Source organism: Siphateles boraxobius, unplaced genomic scaffold, assembly GCF_051911475.1.
Source record: "Siphateles boraxobius isolate OS27281-9 unplaced genomic scaffold, OSU_SipBor_1 25, whole genome shotgun sequence".
In the NCBI taxonomy this organism is placed as follows: Eukaryota; Metazoa; Chordata; class Actinopteri; order Cypriniformes; family Leuciscidae; genus Siphateles; species Siphateles boraxobius.
Window position 1 is genome coordinate 5724097 of NW_027508866.1, and position 12980 is coordinate 5737076.

Sequence of the window (12980 nt, forward strand, 5' to 3'; positions counted from 1 at the left end):
CAACTTCAACGCAAAATAAAATAATTGAGTTCACCTGAGGCATGGGTTAAAACCTGCAGTGACACGTGCTTCATTAACTGCACACTGTTGCTTATTATTGTGTGACTATCAGGCCTGATCTCAGGTCAATTCAAGGGTCACAAAGCAGTCTTCAGAGAGCATCAGGCATCTCTTCTGTCACATGTCCTTGTCTTCCTTTTTTGTCACCCACTTCACATTTGCATTTGTCTTCTGGTTGTTAATTGGACAAATGCACTTCCTCTTTCCCTCAAGTGAACTTCACAGCTCCGTTCTAATGAAGATTTTGATTGTCTGTCTTTTATAGGTCAGCACGAGAGCTCGGAAAAGCAGTTTGAAAACACTTTCTGATCCTTTGTAATGTGAAAGCCATTTGTGTTGTGCTCTATGTTGATTTGATCATTGAACCTGATTAAATGACTCTTGAGTTCAGGGGAGTAAAATGCATGTGTGTTAATGCTAAATGAGTTGTATGTTCCTGGTTTGATACTTAAAACAGTTTAGATCAAAATAAATAGGTATATCATAAAAAAAACTTTATTTTCCAATAATGTACAGTTTACAAGTTATAGTATAAATATTCATTCATTCATTAAAGCAATGGACCCGTTTTCATGACATTTTAATAGCACATACATAAACAGTGAACTCTAATACCACCTCTCTCAGTGTACCATGACACTAAAACTAAGATAAATTATGCACATTTTGCTTTATCAGCCATGCATCTCAAAATTTTTGGTGACTCATCTTTCATTTTTGATGAGCTTGACCTTTGGCCTTAAAAAGTTCCAGCATTTTTTCAGTGATAAGACTTAACCGTGAATCCCTCTGTTCTCTGCTCTCTCTGTTTAATCAAAATCAGAAGATACTGACATTCAGAAAGGTGACTCCCATGAGTGCTGCATTTTCGTCATACATCTCTTGATTTGCTCGTAGGAGACGAACATCACAATGTTCCAGGATCCCAGGCGCAGGAAGGATGGCACGAAGCTGTTGGGGAAGATGAAGATGTCACATTCATGGTACTGAAAATAAGAATGTGTGCATTGGTCTACAGCATGATTGGTTTACAGCATGACTTTTCTTACCCCTTATAGAAAGCTTTTGGTCCCTCTTTGGTTAGCATAGTGAGGGCACAGTTAAGTGCACTGCGGTACTGGCCTGTAGATGAGTTCATGAAGCGGGTCTTTACCACATCTACTGGAGACGCCACAATCGTTGTGCAGAAGCCAGCGCCGAATGCAGCAGTAAAGTGGCACGGTAGGTTATCTAAACAGGGCAAACATGTTAGACAACAAGTACATAAAAATAACCATAACGAAAGCATATTCATATGGTAGCATACCTGTCATGAGGTCGTATTGTAATATGAGTTCCTTGATGATGTCGTAAGTAACCAGCTCTGCGCAGTTAACGATCGCGTTCCTTGTGATGTTTGGCATGCAGCCTAAAATAGAGAAAAACATGCATGTTTATCTCCACTTAGAATGGCATGTGAAAGCTGAAGTTAAAGGGACAGTGCATTGAAAAAGTATGACGTTTCAAGCCTGTATGACTTTATTTCTTCGGCAGAACCAAAAAGAAGATATTTTGTCTCAGTGTATTTTTATCCATACAATGAAACTCAGTGGCGTCCAATGTTTTATACAGTGCGATTTTAGTATTATTTTAGTAGCCTATGTATTAATATTTTGAATTGGATTTTATTTTTTTACATTTTCAATTTTCATTTTGATTTAGTAATTTTTTTATGTGCTTTTGTCCTTTTTATTACTTTTATAATTTTTATTTCAGTTTTAGCTTTTGTAATTTGAGTACTTTTTAACTGTACGTTTTTCATCTAATATTTATATGTTATTTTATTTCACTTACAGTTTTGTATTAGTTTTATTTTTAGCTATAGGTAACAATAACGACACTGGTTTGGACCCCATAAACTTACATTGTGTGGAGAAAAACAACAGAAGCATTCTTCAAAATAACTTCTTTGTTCCCAAGAAATTCAAACAGGTTTATAATAAAACGAGGGTGAGTAAATGATGATAGCATTTTCTTGATTGAACTTTTGCTCACCTTTCCATAGCCCTCGAATACCCTCATCACGGGCGATAGTCCGATATGCATCCATTGTGCCGTTGTATCTTTTTAATCCATCAGACTGACGCACTTGAGCCTGGAAACGCACTTTTACGACATCTGTGGGCTGTGCAAAAGTGACAGCCATGGCCCCGGTGGTGCAGCCCGCCAGCAGGCGAGTCACAATGCTCGCATCTGAGAGGAAAACAGCAGTGTTAGTCCGTCTATAATCATTTCTGTCTCTATTTAAACAAGCAGTCGGATACTCACTCTCAGATCCTCTGGAGTAGAATTGCTTCATTGAGTCATAAAGACCGATACGAACAGATGCGAAGCTCATTTGACGTTGCAGTCCTGCCACCAGGCCATTGTACAGACTTCTTGCGCCCTCTGTACGCACCATAGTGGTGATGGTGCCAAATACTCCTCGATATTTCACCACGGCTGATCCTGATGTGGCTATAGACTCTCCCTGGATCTGAAATAAGATGTACTGATGAAAACCATGACAGATCCCAGCAAGCAATTTTGTGTTTAAAAGACGTCTAATAGCCGTCCAAACACAGCCCTGACGTCTAGGCTAAAACAAGGCAACATTTGGGCTGTCATTGAAAATTTAACAGATGTCTAAACCATAGACCAAAGTCATCAATTAGATAGGAAATGAGTGAAGAAATGAAACCAAACACCTTGTAATCACTGTTTACTTTGCTTACATGATGGAATATCATACATCTCGCAAGTTATTTTGGCAAATGTAACCAAATTCAAGGTTATTTGGCAATAAGTGGGTTACTCATAGCCGTTTACTATATCGGGTCTAAAGTTAACCTAGACAGTGAAATGACGGCTATTGCTTGCTGGGATGGATCAAAATGATTTTTCTTTTGTTATTTGATTGTTACCGGCACATAAAGTAAATGTAACTCTTACCCCCGGTTTCACAGACAAGGCTTAAGCCTATAGTCTCAGACTAAAACGCATGTTTGAGCTGTCTTAACTGAAAGCAACTGGGATATCTTAAAATATATCAGTGGCATTGTTTTGTCTCAAGATGCACATCAGCAATGTTTATAAGTCATGTTTATAAAAGCTACTTAACTGTTTAAATTACCTATTTGAACTAATGTCTAATTCCTGCTTAATTTAAGCCCTGTTTATGAAACCGGGCCTTAATGTATAAAAAAAATATATACTTTATGCAATGCTCCTCACCTGAAGTCTAACTTTTGCAGTGTCCAGGGGGAAAGTGATCAAGTCAGCAAAACATGCCGCCGTACCGGCTCCAAAAAACTTGACAGTGGCAGTTGGTGGCAGGTCGGTAGGTTTTATTCCAACCATTTTTCTGTGCTTCTGACAGCAGCAAGATAATTTAGCTTTTTAAATTTCTTTTACAGTGCTACTTGTGTTCCCCTACCTGAGAGAGAATAAGAAGCAGACCAAAAGTGGTTAAGATTCATCATCTCAAATGAATGTTGATTCAGATTAAAGAATTCTAAATAAACATTTAAGCTTCGATTTACCTCAGCGGACCACTGATTCACGATCAAGTTTCTTCCAAAAGGATAACTCTCTTGTCTTTTGTTTTAAATGTTTCAACACCTTTGGCCATAAAAAAATGTGGCTCAATGTCCCAAAGCAGCATTCCAGCAGCACAAAACTACAGAGAAACATTTAAGATCAAAACCCATCATGTCTTTATTGGTTGTTACAGAAAAAGCCTGACTGTAAACTCAATATCTCTCATTACTTCAGCTCTGGATACCCAGAAACATATAAATTAGCATACAATATTGTGTGAAATATAAGAAAATACAGAGTGCTCACCAACCTTGCGTTAATATGAAATTGTTAGTCCAAATTGTACAGAAAGCAGAATAATAATTTTCATCCGGGGTTAATCCAGCGAGTGTGTTTTCCACCTGAGTATGATGGAAACGGTCTGTCAAACTCTGAATTTATAGGCGTATGTGCCGGTTGCAGCCCGTCCCATGTATTCCTTTCATCACACGACTCTAATTTTAACTCTGTGTGGTGGGACAATGTGTACACTTGTTTACTAGTTAGTAGTTTACGGATAGGGTGGTTGTCTGTTCTCCATATTAAAAGTACACACATATTAGAAAAAAATACATTATATATATATATATATATGTGTGTGTGTGTGTGTGTGTATTCAATTATATAAATTGCACGTAATATTATGAAATTACAAGCATTGCACATTGTTATAAATTTTAAATTTATTTTTTATTTTTTATAAAGAACACATAAGCAATATATAATTTTGGAAATATTTTCTTGTACATGTCCATTTAAAATGATTGATTTTATTGTTTATTGTTTTTCACAAAAATAGATGACATGGGGCTCAGTCATGTGTTGCTGTACCATCACTTTGTCACCTTTCCCCCACTTCCCAAAACACCTCTGGGGGAATTTTGCACTGTAAGCTGAGTGCGATCTCATTGGCTGCTGAGATTGCCAGGGGTTATATGTTCATCCTATCAGAGAGGGGCTTGTCAGTTTGACGTAAGCACTTGGGGATCATTTTCATTTCTGCTCTTTACAGAGAAGGGATCAGTGTTTCAAGTAATTTTGCCATCAGTTTATTAAAAACACAAAGGTTTTTCCATTCATTTTTTCTTTGCCGGATAAAGAGAGAGCAGCACCTTTACGTAAATATGCCTGACACTCCTGCCAGAGGAAAACAATATGTACCAAAGATGCTGCTCCACCCAAGACTTGTTAAAGTTGTATAAGCTGTTCGGGGAACACCACTCTATACAGCCAATCTGTGCATGTCTGTGGGAGGGAGTGAATGTGTGCATCTGCTAACAGTAAATCAGGAACCTCTGTAGTCCGGATGAATGCGAATCAGGTCTAGACCTGATCATATTGCTTTAAAAAATAAAGTACATTTTAAGGCCATTTTAAGGACATTACAATGAAAAAAACTAAAACATAATATCTTACATATGCCCGTAGATTTTATATAATTGTTTCTTGGCCACCTGACCAAGAATGTTTGAAATAATTTAGAATTTAAAAAAAGTATATATATATATCAGGGTTCTGCCATTACAGTCTTGTCCCTGTTCAAGGTTTCTTTGTTTTGACTTGTGTTGGCCATTTGCTCCTCTTGTACCACCTCCTTGTTTCCCTTTACCAAACTCTCTTGTTTAGTCCTTGTTTCACTAATGCTCACCTGATCCTCATGTGCTCTGGTCCCTTTATATTGTGCTCCTTTCCCTCATGTCTCTGCTGGTTTGTTAAACGTGTGTAGTGGAAGAGATTCTTGCTTGTCTACTGTTCTTTTACACCATGTTTCCTGCCAGTTCTAGTTTTTGCATTTTATTGACAAGACACAATAAGGATAGTTAAGAGTGAGGATGATCCAAACAGTAGGATAAGGCAGTCAACAGGTGAAAGGGAAGATGAGATCCGACCCAGGCAAGGCTATGCTGGAGAATCGAAGCGATGAAGCACCAGATAAATGACTGGAGATCAGGCAGTAGCTTGAGGAAAAGACTGGAAACTTTGAGCTGCAACCCAATATAAAGGGACCAGAGCACATGAGGATCAGGTGAGCACAATTAGTGAAACAAGGACTAAACAAGAGAGTGTTGTAAAGGGAAACAAGGAGGTGGTACAAGAGGAGCAAACAGCCAACAAAAAAAAAGACAAAACCATGTGCTCAGGGACAAGTCAAACAAAGAAACATTGAACAGAGAGAAGACTGACAAGACTGTCAGGGCAGAACCATGACAATATATACTCTTTTTTTTTTAGGTGATCTGAGAGGTTTAAGTTAGCAAAAGACTACCCTAAAAAATTTTTAAACTGAACTTAAAATAGTCTATGATAATATGATAATCATTCATTATCATATGGCTGCAACGTAAATGCAGTGATGAGACAGTGGCATTATCATGTTTCAATAAATGTGAGAAATGTTTGCTGTCTTGACCTGCCGTCTTAAAGCTGCAGTAGGAGGAAGATCAGAGGAAAAATAAAGGCAAAATATCCATCACAACCCTGTTTGTGTGAGTACATGAGATCAAGATATTGAAAGTGCTGCGTTATGATATTTCTGCCTGAACAGTCACAACTTGCTGAGCATTCACACCAGGAATGTGTGACAAATGAGCTCCTAGAGTGGGTTTGCATCACTGGCTAAGAGGGATGTGATTTGCAACTTTGTAAACCTCGATCACATCTAAACAACCTTGTTATATTCTTACCTTGTGTTTTTTTCAAGATTGGTGTGTGTGTGTGTGTGTGTGTGTGTGTGTGTTTGCATACTCTTGAATCACTTGCACATTTTTCTGCATTGTTTGGTCTGTAATCTTGATGCCCTATACCTCTGCTGTCTGCATCCAGCTAGAACCAGTTTCTTCGACGTACCCTGTGATCCTTCAGCTTCTGAAAGAGGTAAACAAACCCCTGTGTCCTACCAGACACACTCAGAACGCCCACTACTGAAAGCAGATACATCCACGACTGACGCAGACGCAGACATGAATTCATGCCATAGACAGCTGCCACTGAGACCTGTCTTGTGTATAAATACATATTTCCTCTGAAAGGAACAGGCACATCTATAAATATCCTCCCGGGACTAAAACATAAGTCAGTAGGTCACACTGAAAGGCAAGTATCTCATCAAAACTCCATGTGTGGTCATTTATCAGTGGCCCACAAAAAGTATTTGGGCACTTAAAATGTCTGAATGGTAGATTAAATATGGCATCAAGCTAGATCTTTTCTGCTAATTGAACTTGCAATGACTTTAACCATCAATTTCCAATGTTTGACAACCATAAAATATCCAAATATAGCCTACATTTATTTTCTTGATTTTGAACAGTATATTTATTGTTTCGTGCACCATCAATTAAATAGTTTTTTCTTTAAATGCCACTTGGTTTTGTTATCGAAGGCAAAGACATTCATTCAATTTTAAGCATGCTTATCACAAAATCAAAGGTTTAGACAGTATAAAAATTTAATGCACAGGAAAATTTCAGGCATGTTTTACATTATCATGTAGCTCTAGTGATTTTCTTTGACATCCTTAAGGTCCTAAAAGATGCATTTATAATCCTGACGCAGGTGGTGCACATTAACGTCACTGCTGACTTCACTGCTGGAACGTTTACTATTCCTCACGTCATTCTTAATATGGCTGTCCCATCATGCCACATCATTCTCTGCAGGCTATTGCTGTGTCAGTTGGCAGAGTACATGGAAATCCGTGGCACTCTGGTCATTCGTGGCCTATTCTTTATACATAACTATGGTGACTACATTTTTTTTAAAGGCATTTTTAGATTACTCCAGTCGAACTGAGATGTCACTAGCTTTTTGAATTTAACAAGGAATTATATGTTATCAAAACATATATATTGCTTATAAATTATCCTTTATCCTTCCACAACTGAATCTTTTCAGGTAATATATATATATATATATATATATTATTTTTTAGGGCGTAATTCCTATTATGTATGTTGCAATTAAAAACAAAATACTATTCTTTCTCCTGCCCTAGTTTAATGCACAGAGACAATAACAAATTAATTTATTATATATAATATGTAATTTATAAAATAATGAACTTATTATTATATTATTATAATATTATTTAATAATACTAATATATTATTAAAATCAAAAGTTATATCTGTTAAAATTATTTAATGGGCCTGAATAGTTAACTAACTTTAATAAAGATTAATAGATAACAAATGTATTGCTCATTGTTGGTTAATGCATTAACTACTGTTAATTACTAAGACCTGTTATCTTATTGGCTGTTTGGGATGGCAAGGAACATTTTGCATGTGTCAAAGGAGTGAAGCAAAAGAATGAGCAGGGATGAAGAGAAATTAGCAAATGCCTGGAGTTTTGAATGGGACATCTGGCTTACCTGGTCTAGAAAATAGATACAATTATAAAAAAAAATTCATGTTTCCGTCATATGCAATGAAAAAAAGAACACTGACGTTTTTAAATGACAGAAGGAGATATGACCATGTTTCAGTGGATATTCAAAGCAACTAAGATGTCACATGATTATTCTATGATTTTCAGATTGCTTGCCTATCATAAACTTTCCTAATACGCCCTGTCATGACTTTTAGCAGATTTTATGATGTGGTAATTCACCCAAATAGCTGCAATTTTAGTCAGTTCACAATTCTTGATAAAAAAAGACTGTAAATGTGCTTTTATTATTTAAATGACTTACAAACTTACATGTCAAGCTCATAAACTTATGTAATACTGGCTAAATGGCACACAGCATCTGGAATGATTTTGGCTCCAGCCAATAGGCTTTTTTAAACACACTCTGCCCTCCTCATTATCCAGACTTCATTGAAAGGAAAAAGACCACCTCAGTACACAACGCATGAATAGGTTCACTTTAATAGCTGGTGCTTTTTTCTAGAAGTTCACAATCTGAATATATACAGTACAGCTCCTTTATGAATGCACAATATAATATGCATGAAATTATCAGTAGCATATTCAAACACAAGGGTCAGTGTGTTTCTACTCTAAAGACACTATTTCTACCAAGAAAACAACTTTTTTATGAGAGCAAATTTGTATAAATTCATACAATGTTACTCGTATGGAAATGTATGATTTTTAGGAAAATAATAAGCATGAAGCCCCCCTAAACCAAACCATCATTAGGGCAAAAAGTGAACAAAAAGTGTGTGGACTTAATGAAACTCTCCAGGACTGAATGTACTCTACACACAGACACTTATTGTCCTCTGATTACCTTAATTATGGCCTGAAATTGTACTGACCATAAATATACATATATTCTCAAATAAAATACTAAGCCAAAAGAAAATGTTCACACAAACTTTGTGCTTGCTGAGAGCTTACCATACCAGTAGAAGTACTTTGCCTATCTTCTTTATCCTTGAACTAGACGTGACAGAGTACCGGACCAAATAGTATGGATATTACTTCCATTAATGTTGCCTCAATGGGGAGTTTTCACTGGCCCAAAGGGACTGATATTTTTTTATTTCAAGATGGGAGAAACCTGGAGGATTATGTGGAAGTTTGTCAGCGTCAGCCATCACCCCACCTGAGACGACATGATACTGATGGAGGGAATCATGAGTGGTCTGGATGAGAAGATTCGGATGGTAATTTAATGCCGAAGGGGGATTGCAATTACTCTATTTCTGCTTGCATATCTTTACAGCAAAAAGACACCCCACTAAATATCTACAGTGGCAGAGATCGTCGGGCGTGAGATGCTTTAAAGCAGCTTTTGACGCTTTCAACCCAGGTTCGAATTCGCAGTTCGCCGAACTCTCTCTTCTCCCTTTTCCCAACACATATGAGATGCAGTGCTCGAAGTGGGGCGGTATACTCAGGTGACCCTACTGTATGTCTGTTCGGTGACCTTTACAACTTGTTACAGCAATTTTGAGTGATTTTGTGTATTATTATTCTGTGCATTAATATAATAATTTACACAAAAATAATCTTTTTGTGCCATACATGTCTTTCATTGACTACTGGTTCCACAAATTAAATATATATGCTAATAAATAATATCCAATATAACATATTATTCTGAATAGCAAAACACACTGAGAAAAAAACTTTTCCTAAACGTGCACGTTCTCTTCTCGCGTGAGAACATAAACATTAATGAACACGGAAACACACGTAGTCGGCTACTCTGAAAAAAAGAAAAACACATGTAGCTCAATCTGGGCAAGCAAATAATCATTTATTGTGTAAATAACCATCATTTCTAAACAAACGTTTCGTAAATACCTTACCTTTGGCTTATAGTCAGAAGTTACGCTGTTTGCGTAGATCACGCAGCACAGTGACAACCGCGCCCACTACGGTCACAGACTATGACGGTCACAGATTCTGGTGTAACACCTGCACTTCTACATTTTATGCACTTTTTCTTGCGTACCGCTACTTCTCGCATGTAGCCGGTACTCTACCTGACAGAAAAAGCGTCAAGCCTGTTTTATGCTTCTGCGTCGAATCGACGGCGTACCCCGCAGACCCCTCTGCGTCGCCGCGAACCCCTCCGCCGTAGCTCGACGTGCACCTCCAAAAAATTGTAACTACGCGTCGAGGCGACGCAGACCACAAGGGCTGTGATTGGTCAGATGCACCGCGATGCAACTTAACCTGACGCAGAAGCATAATGAGGCCTTCAGTGTCAAGCCCGTTTCACATATACTCCGTTTGCAGTGCGTACGTGGTGCATATTTCCGCACCCGTATTAACAGGTTAGAGCGTTCACACTGCACGCGAATGCGCTCCGGCGATCCGTTCCAGGAGCGGTGTGTAGCCTATACAGCTGCAGTGCAGAGATCGTTTCCACACCGAGTTTTCTGCTGTGCTGCACGTGCTGAATTAAAGTTACAGCAATGAACAGATTGACATGAAAATATAATAATCTTACCATAAATGCATTTAATTAAATAAAATGTATAGTATCTCACCATTAATGTATTTTTGGACTGGCAGACTTGGAGGAGTTCCGTTTTCTCTCTCTCTCTCACAAGAATTACAGGCGTGGAAATTCCCCTTTGCCCTCTTTGAATGAGATGCAGGAAATTTGGAGATTTCTTTGAAACACACACACACACACACACACACACACACACACACACACACACACACACACACACACACACACACACACACACACACACACACACACACACACACACACACACATATATAGACACACGCGCACACACACACATAGACACACACGGGCGCGCACGCCCACACAAACACGCACACACACACACACACGACTTGTTTAAATACATTTATGTTGTTAATATATAACAATAAATTGTTGTTGTACCAGCAATATCTCCAAGTTTTGTTTTTCACAGTAGAAAAATGTTATGATTTGCCAGTGCAAGAGAACGTTGTGCCGAATTTTGACTCCCTGCCAAATTATTACCCCCCTCGTTGAAATCAGTATCTGATTGCCTAATCCTAACCCCACCCCTAATCCTAACCCCTCCCCCACAACTAATCCTAAACCTACCATACTAGGGGGGTAATAATTTGGCGGGGGTCAGAATTCGGCACCACACCGGCACCTTTTTCCCCCCACTTCAAGCACTGATGAGATGTAAAATGTAAAGCCTAACATAAAGGTCTCTGCCGTTATATTTTGCCAACGAACTAAAATCGAAACCGTGATATGGCTTTGTGCCTTTATAAAAGAGCACAAGACTTTAATTAAGTAGCCTGTATACAGGAGGCATTCTGTTTGTGCTGCGTGATTTAAAGAAAAGTGCGCACTTTACTCACGCGATCGGCATGGTGATCTGGTGTTTTCTCCAAAATAAAAGCTCAAGGGTTTTATTTCTTGCAAGTGAAGAAATTAGGACAAAAGTATTGTAATTTTCCTTTACTATAGTGTAATGTAAAATATACTTTTGAAACATTAATTTGCATTTATACAGTACAGTAGGCTATATTGATTTTACGTCATATGAATAATTATATAAATCATTATTACATTATTATAATAATTGTTTGGCATCCTAAAACACCAGTGATAATGTAATGTATAGACTGATATATCATAACTAAAAAGATGTTTGAGCCCTCTTTAATGTCCAGGTACAAGTCAATGCCTTTTCTTTGTTCAATGTGCACAGTTTTGAAGCCGGTTGAAGATCTTTATTTTGAGCTCCCAAAGTGCACCAGATTGATGCATGTAACCTTAAAATGTACAAAATGAACATTTATCAAAATAAAATGTATGAACTTTAGTTCCTTTTAAGTCAGTAAAACTGTTAATGCCAAATTAAAATGTCCTTGGACAAACTATTTGGCCAGCCTAAGGGGGGGCCTACAAGACATTGTGCCCAGGGGCCTCTGAACTCTTAATCCGGCCCAGGCAGATCGACTGGGAAGTGGAGGAATAGCTCCCCCCCCCCGGATTCCCACCCACAAACCTCTTCTGCCTCTGGTCCAGCGAGGGCGCCGCCATCTTTAGAATATTGTCTTTGAACTTCCGTTTTTGCGGTCGCTCTGTATATTTCTATGGCATTGCTGTCCAGGACTAATTCGCTTTTGAAGTGGATTTACTTAATGTAAAGTTAACGAAAGTTATCATGAGGATTGTAATGTTTAAAGCAGATGTCGTAACAAAATGTCAGTAGACCGGGAAGATTTTAAAACAAGCCGTTTATTTATAAATACACAGGATCGCTGTTAAAATACAGACCGGAAGATAAAAGACAACGAGTGCAGCGCTGAAAAGGGGCGTGGCTACATAAGGTCAAAAAAAAAGCTAACAAAACTTGCAAACTAACGTTAGTGAAGCGGCCAGAGGATGTTCTGCAACCACCTAAGCTCCGCCCACAGAAAAACGTCACCATGTTTACCAACTGAAAAGGGGTCTGTTTAGAGCAGAATAAGGTGGATAGAGTCCTTTTCAGTTGGTAAACATGGTTTTAATACCCTAAAATTAACCAACTTTTACACAGGCTGTGTAGTTCACATGGACATAAGATTTGGGAAAATAAAATAAATCCTGTTCTCGATGCTAAAGACTGTAATTTTTTTTAATGATATTTGTGATATCTTTCTAATAAAGGGACTGATGAGATGACCTTTAAGTTTATTCAGCTTCGACGTCTGAGCTGAGACCTTCTTCCTGTTTCCGGCGTGACGATCGAGTCTGTCCCAAAAATACCTCTCAATGCGCCCTCGCGGACTCGCGCTAAGGGCCCTATAGGTCTGCAATACATGACGTCACCGAAGTGTGGACTCTGAGGAAGTCCACAAGTCCGGAGTGTGCCATTTGGGACGGGGCCTCCGTCTATGGAGAGTCTTGGCAC

General features: G+C 38.3%; 1 protein-coding gene across 1 annotated transcript; it reads right to left on the reverse strand.

Moving 5' to 3' along the window:
* Window positions 1-533: 533 nt before the first annotated feature.
* On the reverse strand, window positions 534-4128 carry ucp3 (uncoupling protein 3). The gene is made up of 8 exons (XM_077242164.1): window positions 3929-4128; window positions 3621-3757; window positions 3313-3514; window positions 2368-2575; window positions 2095-2292; window positions 1367-1468; window positions 1110-1290; window positions 534-1011 (listed from the first exon to the last, which is right to left on the reverse strand). The coding sequence occupies exons 3-8, from the start codon at window positions 3436-3438 to the stop codon at window positions 897-899; spliced, it is 930 nt and encodes a 309-aa protein (XP_077098279.1). The 5' UTR covers window positions 3439-3514; window positions 3621-3757; window positions 3929-4128; the 3' UTR covers window positions 534-896.
* Between the last annotated feature and the right edge of the window lie 8852 nt (window positions 4129-12980).